The sequence below is a fragment of the Aythya marila genome, assembly GCF_965140915.1.
Source record: "Aythya marila genome assembly, chromosome: 3".
Lineage (NCBI taxonomy): Eukaryota > Metazoa > Chordata > Aves > Anseriformes > Anatidae > Aythya > Aythya marila.
The window spans coordinates 42,986,402-42,999,415 of record NC_139044.1 but is presented as its reverse complement, the minus strand read 5'-3'; the positions used below and the strand labels follow the sequence as shown (position 1 = coordinate 42,999,415).

General features: G+C 37.0%; 1 protein-coding gene across 1 annotated transcript in view; it reads right to left on the bottom strand.

The window, feature by feature from the left end:
- The window catches only part of GALNT2 (polypeptide N-acetylgalactosaminyltransferase 2), a 90,058-nt gene that overhangs the window by 14,851 nt on the left and 62,193 nt on the right, over positions 1-13,014 (bottom strand). Inside the window, exons 7-10 of the mRNA XM_082757865.1 lie at positions 12,881-13,002; positions 6,910-6,997; positions 3,082-3,169; positions 1,841-1,944 (exon numbers count right to left, since the gene is read on the bottom strand). Of these exons, the coding sequence (XP_082613991.1) occupies positions 1,841-1,944; positions 3,082-3,169; positions 6,910-6,997; positions 12,881-13,002 (402 nt within the window). The remainder of the gene's footprint in view (positions 1-1,840; positions 1,945-3,081; positions 3,170-6,909; positions 6,998-12,880; positions 13,003-13,014) is intronic.

Here is a 13,014-nt window from a genome sequence, read left to right as displayed (position 1 = left end):
GTAAAGTTGAACCCACACTAACATGAAAAAGAGATCTTAAGTGCTTTGTACATGCCTGAAGGAAAAATGCTAAGTTTTACAAAGTATAAATATGTTTAAACTCATTTTGCAAGTCCACCTAGCAGATCACCTGCATGTAGCATCTAGAGGCTGATCGAGAGATATTCTGGAGAATGAAGAGGCCATACAAGTGGGCATATTAGATACTAAACTGCACATCACAGATTTCCACTATCTGGCGTATGTAATTTCTTGCTAATTAAATAATACACCATGCAATTTTTACACACCTTCTGTTAATCTTGCAGCTATGAACAATTAGCTGTCTCCTGTCTGACTTTGCTTTTTCAAGCAGCAGAGAAAAGGCACCCCAAAGTCTCCATCTCCTTCCTCCCATGGTAGAAGAAGGGGGAACAGAATGCAGCAGAAGCAAACAGCTTTTTGCATGCAGACTTTCCACCTAGAGTAACGAGCTGTTGCTTGTGCCTTTTACTGCTATCATGTCCTCAATTATCAAAGCATACAAGCAGCTGTTAAATTTTCAGGAAAAACTCAGTCACTCAAGTACATGTTTACAGCTAATCAAATATTTAAGTGCTTTAGTGGCAAAAGAGGTTCTCAGAGAATGCAAGTATTGCTGTAGTAAGCTTATCCAATGACTTTCCAGGATGTTTTAAAAAGCAAAGAACAGTTACAATGTTCTAACTCCTACAACTTAGTCACATGCAGCCAAAATGGGGGGTGGGGAATAGAAATAGAAAGTAATTGTTCAGAATGTGCAAATATTTGAGTACTGCCCAGGAAGGTCAGACAGCAGACCATAAGGATGTTATCTTCCAGCCTTCAAGTTCTTTACGCAAGTTCAAGGAATTTTAGGATTTTGTAGATTGCACATGCAATAGAGAAGTTTTAATCCTTAGAACTGGTCCTAAAACACACTTATTTAACTTGTCTGAGATGCATCTCTACCTCGAAAATAGAATGACATACTGCAAGTCTTGAGAAGCTGCAGAGTTTGGCTCCTCGTAAATCACTTTTAATACAAGTATACCAGTCTTAGCTGAAAAAAGTCATTCCACAATACTGCTACGCAAAAAGCCAGAGAACCCTACTAATGCTAAATCTAACCACAATGTCAAAGAAGCAATGCTTGATGTGCAAGTTCTCTTGGCCCCTCCTCCTTCTTCCCCTAAATCCTACTCACTCTAACATGTGAAAACAAGGAATTACAGCAAAAATGCTTTCTCAATCATAATTATTTTGTTGGGCTAAAATACAGGTATAAAACACGAAGGTTAGATGCCAAGCAATATAGTAGGATCAATGATAAATAATAGACCATTCTTCGGTTAGCTAAGTTTCGATTGATTTCTTAAAGTGTATGTAAGTACATTAAACCCATGATCTCCTACATTCTGCTTGTCATTAAGTTTCAGCATCTTAAATATCAAAAAGTTGTCAGCATTTAAATACCATTTTTTAATCTAAAACATTAGAAAATGATATGACTTTCAAAACAAGGTATCATTTTTGGAATTAATTTCCTATCTACATCCTGAAGGTTGTTTTTTGCATGCCAACTTTCATTCTTTTTTTTTTTTTTATTGTGCAGTGAGCCAATACTTGCATTTCCTCATACGTAATTTACAATTTCTACCTGTTTTAAGTCTTTTGCTGATGTAAACCTTTTGGGTTTTGCCAGTAATGCACTTGAAGTTTTAACTCTGTTTCTTAATCCTCTCCACACAAAACCACAAAGACCATGAATCCATGACAGTAAAGACAAAAGTTGAAAGGTGCTTTCTTTCAAAAGTGATCCACTGGTAAGTGATATACTTACCTAAGTTTTCTCCACCCCAAACATCCATCATCATGTCATACTTTCCTAGTTCTTCAAAATAGGATTTATCCATCACAAACAACCCACCAGCTATCATGGGTGTCCTAAACAGACAAGAAAAATTAAATACTTATAGAACCATGAACTGGGAGGTACCTATTTGCATCTCAAGTTTAATACATCCTTGAAAAAAACTATAATGTTTTCAAAGGCAACTATGTTTACATCTATCACTTCAAAGTTTGTCTGCATACCATCATACAACATTTCTACAACAGGTACAGAACTACGACCACCATTCAGCTTCTGAGTCAATTTCCAAATTTCCATTTGGCTCCCAAGATGTCTATTTAAAGACTGGGAATATGTGCCAACAATAAAGTATTGAAACTGATGCTATATTTCAAGCTGTCAAAACGTATACAATTTAAACACAAAATGATATGTTTGATATCTGGTTTTTGTTAAAGTAAAATAATCTAACAGTCGGTGGTCTTTTTTGTTTGTTGGTATTGTTTTTTTAATAATCAATTTATTTGAGAGTCTCAGAAGGCTACACAAATATGAATGACGTTTCCATATTCCTGAAAGCTATGGAAAAGATTCCTTTTTAGACTGAGAAAATGAGTTCTAGCTTTGTTTAATCACCAACTACTTGGTCCTGAATCCATTTCTATTTTTAAATCTATGTCAAGTCTAATTGTAAATATATGGTTGCTATATCTCATTGCACATCATTTAAAGTAAAATGAAACAGACGAGGAAGTTGACTTAATATTTTTTTCTTTCTTATGGGAAAACAAAGGATGCAAATTCTACACTACAGACAGTGTCTGTTTTTCAGTATTAGAGTTTATAATTAGCAACGTAGTGTTTCCATTTGAACCTCCCAAACTGGAAATATTAGCTTTAATCTGTTTTGAAAACACAACATACACAAAAGTAATAGCTACATGAACATATATAGCTACATGAATAGCTACATGAACATAAATAGCTACATGAAGTATTAGAGGTACACTCTGCTTCAAGCTATGTTCTTCTAATGTCCTGAAGCAATGGTACACTCTACATGATTTATTGTGTATTTAAATCATCAGATAAACTAACCAACACTAATCCATTTGCAATGAAGAGCTCTGACAGGAACAGAGTCCCATGAAGATGGATCAGTACGTTTCTTTTACTCAAAAAAATGAAAACATTATCTATCAAAGGGAGAAAAAGTGGGACAGACGCACTTTATGGGAGCAACTGGGTTTCCTTGCCGTGCTCTTCTTTGTTCTGGTGTCATGTAATCCCATTTGAACACCAGGTTCCAGTCAAAACCTTTAAGAAGAAAATGATAGAGATTAAGTAGGATATTAAAAAGACGGTGGTCATCATTCAAGTTGTAGTAACATAATATTGACCCAAACCACTTGGAACTGAAATTTACGTTAAAAATTTTAATTTGTACAGCCTTATGGGTAGAAAACAAATGAGGAGAAGACTGGATAAAAGGTAAAGAAGTTGGACAATAAAAAATCAAACCTGAAATATAAAAAATGATTTCTCTTGTTGCCATCTATTACACAAAGTAAGGAACCCACTCGACAAATGAGAAAGTATAAGCCTTAAATATGAGATACTGGATTCATGCATAAGTCATATTGAATATCATACGAGAATCTTCATCCCATTACAATTGCTCTCAACAGTTCTTACTGTACAATTACATTTCAAGTCTACGCTCACATTTATGCTTACACAAACTTCTCAGTACTCCTCTCTATCAGCAGCAGTTCTCCATCACAAAGGTTGCAACAGATTACGTAGCTCCCACTTCTCTTACTAACATTCTTTTAAGTTCATCTTTTTCTACTGCATGCTCCTAAATACAGCATGTTTAAACCCAGGATAAGTGCTGGAGAGCCAGAAATCTTACTCTTCTTATGCAGGTACATGTGTCTGCATGCACAGCAGGAGAAGGTCTGGACCTTTTATGGGTTAAGAACAGAAAAAAAGATCACCAGTACAAACAAGACCAATAGGTCACCTCCAGCAGCTTTCTACCTGCCAACAGTTTAAAACACCTTCCTTTAGGCAACGATACAAGAAACACAACAAGTATAAGATGACCCTACTACAGGAAACACTAACTATTTTTGATCTGGGCTAGACCATTAAGTATGAACCTCTACCAAAAAACTACAAAGGCTACACAGCACTCTCCCAATATGCCTAGCAAATCAGCCTTATACAGACTGCCTGCTGCCAAAAGCATTTAGATCCTATGAGGTAATGTAATGAATGATTTCCAGATTTCTGTTGCACAGATGTCAATAGTTTTCTTTCTCTAGCATAAAGATAAAGCAATTACTTTCTGGGGAAGTGGGAAAAAATTAGCTAAACAGACAAAAATTATAGTCCTACAGGCTGTTTGTCTGCACCAATAAATGCACATGGTAAAGACTGAGGTGGAGAGTTTGAAATGAAAGTTTAGTTCTCAACTCCCACAATACTTATGTCTCATGCACACAATACAGAAGTTATCCTAAACAGTCTTTACAACATGTATGCCGAGTCTTCCTCTACAAGTTTGAGCGCTTCATAATATGTTGCGCTGTAAAAATGAAAGACCATCTAAATACTCCAAAACTCCAAGTAGCAAAACAGTAAAATGGCTACAATTGATAGCAATGCAAAGCCTTCAGCTTGAAAACAAAAATGAACTCCAATCTTTCCATGCAGTTAAAAAGTCTCATTTCATCATACATACCCAGCAAAATTACTTGCATCTGGGAAAACCTGAAAAAACCCTACTGTTCTCCGGCACAAGTGGTAGAGATAGTGTTACGTACACCCTAGTGAACACAAGGGGTCTCTTTTGGAACACAGCACTGTGTTGCTAACTCTGAACAAGTGTATAAATTGTCTACCCATGAAAATGTTTTTTCCGTCTCCATTTTCACTGAGTCTGGGAAAAAACTGCACTCAATGAGATAGTATCAGTAACTTTGTAAAAGGAGTATTTTTAAACACAATTTAAACACAAGTGCATATCCAGTATGAAATTCTATCATGGGTAAATTGCATGATAGGCACAACCTAAATTATTAGATCTCAGTTAACTACAGTTTATTTCAGTAATTAAAGTGCTTCTCAGGGTGTAAACAGTTTTACAAGCCTTCTCCCCTCCAAAACAAATTTGTAATACAAAGTGCATGGATCTAGAAGCGGCCAGACTTCAGAATTATTTCAGCTCTGTCCTCTGTAGAATTTGCTGGATGGCTTGTCTTGGGTGATTAAGTCTTTTGCAAAACAGACCAGGCACAAATGCTGTCCCAGCTGTCTCAGCTCTCCATGCTTCAGCCACACAGATACTCTAAGGTTGAAAGCATGGTTTGATTTCCATGTTTAGATTTGGCCCCAGTGAAAGTGTCCTGTGATGCCAAAAATGCTATAGCACCCCTTACGCGCTCATCTGTCCTTTGGGAACTGAAAGGGAATATATTATTCACACTTCAACATACCCCAAATAGTATTTAGATATTGCTATGTGAAAAATGTGTTGTTAAAAGGCAGCTTCTCACTCCCCAGTACGGTAGTACAGAGGCTCAATGCACTTTAAAGAATCTATTTCTATTGTGTATGACGGGAGAAAACGAGCACTAAGGAAAAAAATGGGAAACAGATCCATAGATGAAGCATGAAAAGCAGTAAGAAGTAAAATGATCTCTCAATTCTCTCCCACTTCAGTTGGGAAGAATTAAAGAGCATGAACCCCACAGGAACCAATCAAAGGTTTCAATGAAAACTCCTCCTCCCACTGCAGACAACAATAAGAGCCACATAATGGTATAGAGATTTCCATACTTGCTGTATAATGAGTAGATTGGGTAAAAGCCTTAAGGTTTTAATAAAGCTGGCACACAGATAATAGCATAGTATTATATATTAGCATATTGTGAATATATCCACTGTAGGCAGTCTTTCAGAACATTAATTAAAAGGATATAGAAACTCCCACCTCCAGGTCATGACTGGAACTTGAAGCATATGCAACATTATGCAAATATTACTTTCATTTGGGTTTACTGGAACGAACACTTGGTGGCCAGATCTGGACTTGGATGTCACAGGCAGAACGGGCCTGAAATTGATTTTGCCTTCCCCACTCTAGAGAGCCCATTCAGAAAAAGCTGAAACAACGTGGGAACAGCACCATGCAATTTCTATATTGTGGCTCATCTTATATCTGTTATGCAGACAATACTTTCCAGGGTTGCAGGAACAATTGGGGGGAGGAGGTGGAGACAGCTATTTTCGATGTTAGATTCCTGCTAACAGTGAAAAAAACTTTAAAAGAACTTGTAATGAATAAGGATTTTAGCATGTGGTTGCCCTCCCTCCTTCAGAAAAGGAGAGGAAGAATTCATTTTTACAGGGCTTCACAAAGCTTTTTGTTTCCTGTCAACAGTTTACACTAACCAGACAGTGAAACTGTAACATTTCTAAAATGAATTTACCAGGAAGTTTTGTAACAGTAAAGGTATAAACACTACAAAATTTAAGGTCACATTTTACGCTCCTCACAATTACAGATCATCACTAACAAAAACGTTTATTTTTTTTAAGCACATTCCAAAGCTTTCTGCTTTTTCAGAAGCATTTAATTAAGCAAACCAGCATCTTGAAAAAACTCATAGGCACTGCATTGCTGATGGACTTCTAAACTACAGAGCAATTAAGGCCTGTCTTATCTAAAAACAGAATCATAAGCTCTGGCCATAAGCTGCTTCTGACACATGCACAGCGCTACAAACATTGGAGTGACTCTTGCACATTAGTAAAAGGCAGCATAAACTTAGAAGAATTCGTGTAACAAAAATGAACTGTTTTAAAGTAGAAGACAATAAGGCCAATTAAAACCCAAGCCTAGAGAAATAACTGACATCTAGAAATTAAGCTAGAAACGTAAAAGGGAAGAGCAGTATGTTAACAGCCCATTCCACAACTGCAGTGATTATGAGTTTTGATTCTTGATGCTTTTTATTTTGTATTTGTATTCCAGTACAGGTACATACCGCCTTTTAAATCAGCTGACGCCCCCACGTACTGGAAGTTGTCCATATTAATTACATCAATAATAGGAGACACAACTCTGGTCTTGTCCTAAAATAAATATTAGAAAGTGATATTGAAATAATGAAATCAATATACAAAGATTCATTCAGGATGAAATCCTACAGAACTGTGCAACATCTCATCAGCACTTCTCCCCCAGCCTTTCCCCTATTTCAGCTTCTGACTCTGAGTAGTACTGCTCACCCTTGCTTCAGAGAAAATGAACCAGACTATATAGATGAGAATCCGCTCTGCATTCTAGGCTAACTTATGGGCAAGTAAACCCCCCTCTTCTGGCTTGCTCTTGAAGCAAACTCATACTTCAAAAGGCAAGAGAGCAAAGAGCACTTCCATTCCTATTTTTCAAACTGGCTCAAAGAGAAGAACTATCCAGGTAATACTTTCACAGCAAATATCTGGCCACACAGAGTACTGCAGTCTTATTACTTCAACCTTTAAGGAACATTTAGGCCTTTCTACAATCAGATAAGTCTTAGGTTAATGATAACCCGTTTCACACTAGAAAAAGAATCACACTTCACAGTCGGACACCTCTTAAAAAAAAGAAAAAGCAAAAAGCACCTCTTAAACTAATGAATGCTATTAATCTCTGGCAGCCAAGATTCCAGTGGCACGGATGCCGCATTCCTCTGTCTGAGCATGGTCTCACACACTATTCCGAGCAATGTTAATTACCTTAGCTCATGTGTTTGTCAAAATAGTTTTTAAGGGAAAAACATCTTTCCAGCAATTCCACATGCATCATCCATCAGGACAATAAGATATCTGTACTCTAGAAGGGACTCGTCTAATATTAGAAACACAGTATCATAGTTAAACCAATTCCTCTCCATGAAGTACCTCTTAAAAAAAAAAAAAGGATTTACATTTAGACACTGAAGCATAGCTGCTTTTGATCAAACACATAGTTTGGGATCAAAATAGAACTTTGAGCGCCAAGATTTAGCACAATTCAGAGAGTACAGGCACCTTCTGAACAGTATTATCACCAACTCTGTGAATATAAAAATGCTTTAAATAAACATGGGGTATTTTGGTAACTCTGTTACAGAGAATCTGTTCTCATTGTTAAAAAATACCAACCTCAACGTCTCCATTTTATGTATGTACGCAGAAGTGTCTTCAAACAATACATGTATTCTGAGCAGTGGTTCAACAATACTTCCCTCTTATTCATCCAGTATTATACACAATAGGTCAGTACTAGAAGCTAGTAGAACAGTCTGAGCTCATAACAAGAGCTAACTAAAAAGCAACTCCTTTAGTCAAACTCTTAGGTTAGTCCAATAAGATCATTAAAAACACATTTTCATTTATTGATTCTTAACTACCAAATCTGTACTAATTTTAGCAATCCAAAACTTCATAGCTGGCATATACCAGGTCATTCTGTATGCAAAAAATCATTTACTTTCTGTATTAGCCAAAAGGAGAATCTGAGTTAGGCTTTTGGCTGACAACACAACCAACAGCTGATGGCTTGTTATTGATTCCACATTTCTTTTAAGGATCAATTCAGCTATACCATATGGACCAAGAGTACATCTTTGCGAGGAATGTAACACAAATTGTAAACAGGCCTTCCACTAAGTATTAATTAGCTAGGTCTAAAACAAACTTGTAACACAGACAAAGATGACCAGCCTCTCCCATTCTGCTGCTGATCACATCTTCAGCTCACATTTCTGTTAGCTGTAGCCCCAAGTCTATGTGTTTAAGATGACAAGCATATGGGTTTACTAACAGTGTTCTACCTGGGAGGCAACTATGATTTATTGCACCTGGACTACAAAACCCTGTGTCCTCCTACACCAATAAAGCACTTCAGGTGTACCCGTGATCTTATTTTAGATATTCTACACACAGCAATAAAGCTAAAAAATCTTCTTTCTTTAAAGACCAACGATATCTTCTAAAGAAGTTACCCAGCCTATCCTGTATTCGCAATACACCCACCAGCATGAAAGAGAAAGGGTCATTTCACATTTGTATCTTTCTTGTTCTTTCCTTAGCTGAAACTGATGTGGTTTATACATTTGTGTCCATCTCTAACAATCATTTCTCGCAAAAAAATCTGTATTTTCTCAAATGGTTCACAGAGCTGAACCTGGTAGTAAGAACTGCCTAAGCTATCATCTGTCACATTAGGCAGATCTTAAGTTAGGATTCAGGTTTATCTCCACTATGCCTCCATAAGGCTGAATAAGCAGGTAGCACATTGTCTCTACACATTCAGGATTTCCTCAGGCCATTACTGTTTATCTGATTAATTCTATCAATATCAGCACAAGAGCACCACTTGCGGCACTGTAAGCTTAAGTAACATATTAAGTTATTTCCCTGACACACAAACACCCAGGTTGCAACCATTCAGTTTGATGTACAACCACCACTTTCTGGGCCTGGGAACATGCTGTTCCTTCCACAATTTGAAGTGATAGATTTGTTCAGCAGCAAAGTGGACAAAATACTTGCACATCCTTAAGGTGACATTTTGCAGGGCACTGCAAAGTTGTTAATGCAGAAACTGCTAAAAAGACCTTGCAAGTCTCCAAAGTACATGGAGTTCAAAACCATCCACTTAAAATACTAGAAAGCAACTGCTCCTGTTAAATTGATAATGGAACACAATTGGAAAATCTTGTGCTTCTATGTGAGGATAATGGAAAGAAATAGCCTGTGAACACTGCAAATCTCTAGTGACTGGAAATTTGTAGCAGACTGTTTCATTTTAATATTTCATAAGAAGGTTATGTATGCTCTAGAGAGTTAGGCTACTATTAGATATTATTCTCATAAACCTTGGGAAATTATCCTCACAATTCTGCATGTATTGCTTCCCCCTCCCCCCAACTCAGTACCCAAAAAATCTTAAAACACTTCAAAGATTAAATTTCACAACAGTCTTAAGAGAAAAATCTAAATATTTTCCTTTCAGCAATACGCCAGTTAAAAGTAACTCATTCAAGGTCACAGAATCTGAGACAGATATGAGAAAGGAATACATGTCTTATTTTTAATTCTAGTTCCTTAATCATTTTAAGATCTTTTGTTTAAAAATATTGTCAAAAGTGATGCAGGATCAGTTGTGCTATGAAAACAGATTAGTTTAGTTCTGCTCCAGAAACTCCCTTTTTCCTGTAACTGATATTATAAGACTAGAACAAAGAGCTTAATAATAGAAAAAGGAAAAAGCGAAGTAGTAAAACATCCATGAAATAACCTAGTAATTACCAACGTTTTCAAGATAATGGGTACTCTTGATTATTATTGATATTTGGGGATAAATCTGTTGGTTAAGCTCCACTGATTCCTTGTTTAAGCTCCCCTAATCAACACACACACTGCCCTGGAAGACAAAATGCATTTAGACAGAAAACCTCTCTGCAGTAGGGAGCAAGGTGGGAGAAAGCATACCAGCTCCGGTTTACAAGGGTATCTGTACATTCTGACTGCTAAAATATTCAGTTTGTGTGTACAATTTTATTGCCTTAAGCCTTTGCTCAAATTGCTGAAGGAAATCCCTAGCACTGTCAAATCCCTCCAGGAACAGTAGGCAAGCATGGCCAACAAACAAGGACATTCTACCTAGGAAGCCACCTCAAAGAAGAACACTCTGGGATGGATCATCCTTCAATAGAAGAGAGGATCTCAAGGCCTCACATCCTCCTTACACACATAAGAGGTCAAACACACAGCTTTCAAAGGGAGTTACAGCATGTTAGATAGTATATTGTAGAACTGATTCCATTTAAACTGTTTCTGGATGCTATAATTTTTATATTTTAAAACACCCAATTAGGCCCCTAAAGCTCCCACAGAATTAAATATCAAGTGGGCAATTCTGAAACTGAAGGAAAAAGCAACCCTCCCACCACACACAGAATAGATGTAGCAGAGCATCAGAAAATGCTGCATTGATGTTTAGTAACTCTAACCCAAAAAAGCTACCTTTGAGGCTAGAAAGGAAAGGAAGTTCGAATCTATTCAGCTTCTTGTCACCAAGACCATTACGAAAATGCTATTAACATCAAGTAACACCATCTGCACTGTGAGCAAAAATCAACCCATTTAAAATAACTATACTATGTGCAAGCCCTATACATGTGTGCCCTAATTATTTGAACCAGCAGAGCACTTAAAGGCACCTTTAACAAACTCCATACCTGCTGCTTGGGAATCCTCCCAGATAAAAGTAAAATAAATGATGTGGAATTCCAGTTATTTAACAACACATCAAGCTTTTAAGAATGGAAAACTCTATTCATACAGCTGAAAGCTATTCTGAGGCACACAACTAGTATGCATCAGGGTGACAATTATAAGGAGCAAGTTTTGAAGGATCTAATCATTCATGTACTTCTAGAAGTAACTGCAGCACAAAGCAAAATATGCAGCTATTTCTCCCATCAATTACACTGCATGTAATGCCAGATTTTCTTTAACCTGTCAGCCACTTAATGGGAGGTTTTACATTCAGTTATGACAAAAAGGTAACACTTTTTCATATCCCATATCAGTTTCAGAAGCCTAAATTGAGTATACCCTGAAAAAAATACCAGAGAAGAACGAGGGTAAATGGCAAAATATTTGTCTTGCTAAAAGCAGGGCTTTATTGACCAAAACTACCTTTCTTTTCAAATTTCTCAAACAGGTAGATGATTCAAACAAATTATACAAACCGGCTTGAGAACAGTTCCCACATCTTAGAATCAAGCTAGTGCTTTAGCAACAAGCATTCTTCGCTTCCTTCTGAGATGTATTTAATGCCTTGAAGTTCACTTTCCTGGTTAATAATTACACAGAAACTACCCTTCCAGGGCTGTAACATTCTACATAGTCACAAAAATAGAGCAAAGTGTTATGTTGCTCATGCTCAAGGGCTCTGTGGGCTGCAGGTACTTTAGCATCCAGGTTTGAGCTGATTAGTTATTTCTCCTCCAAAACAGGATTTTAAATGCTGATAAGTCTTAGGCAATTTACAGTATTTCTTGAATACACTGTAAAGCTTTGCAGAAAAACAGAATAAGAGAAGTTATCAGTTGATGATGACTGGTTTCCCCATTGGCATATTGAGGACACGGCTTCTTCCTCCCCCTCTCTTTTGGAGGAAATGCAAAGGAGAGCATATGGAGAATAAGCAAGGAACTTGGCATTAACAAGACAGAGTAGCTAAGTAAAACCATTTTGACCAGGATCACTTTGAAGGAAAGCCTTTCCAGACTAAAATATGTTAAATTAAAAGAAAATGCAATTATGGAAAAAGCTTTTTTTTTTTTTTTTTTTCTCATTTGAGCATCCCCCAACATTTCCTGGAATCACACATGATTCGCTTTCTACTTCAGTAGAGTTCCTCCGGAGTAAGTTAACATGGGTAACCAATCCCTGGAGAAAACAGCGTACTTTCACTCTCAGTTCTGTCAATAGCTTTTCTGGGACACCGGCAAAGCATCGTTTTCACAAAAGCTGAGAGCCCATGGTCCCTGTTAATTTCCATGAGAATTTTTGTTTCACAGTTCAACCTCTTTCCCATTATCACACTGAATCTTAATGAGGCATAAATATTCAGGTAAACTGAATTACATTGAGATGATATTGGTTGAGGAGAACTATGCTTTGCTCTAAAGATTTTCAACACTTACTGAGAAGGTCCCTAAAGAACAAAAGAAGCATATATTTGAATTGCTTTTAAAGGTAATAATAAATATTCACATTTTATGTTCCTATGTTCACAGATTAAATGAACAAAAAGTGGGTTTTAATCACAGAACCTCCGATCATCTCCATCATCTTACTTCAGAGAAAAAGCCTCCTTACAAAAATGCATAAAATTAATGTAGTATAAACCAGATGGCTTTAAAATTTAAAAGCTACTCCTTCAGGAAATTACTTTAGAAGAACTTTACTAACCTCAGCTACTCTTTCCAAAAGTGGTTCCAGCCAGTGCTCATTGCATTCACAGTGACTATCCAGGAAGGTCAGTACTTTTGCTTGGGCTGCATCTGCTCCTCTGACACGAGAGCGCATCAAGCCTGCAAAGTAAA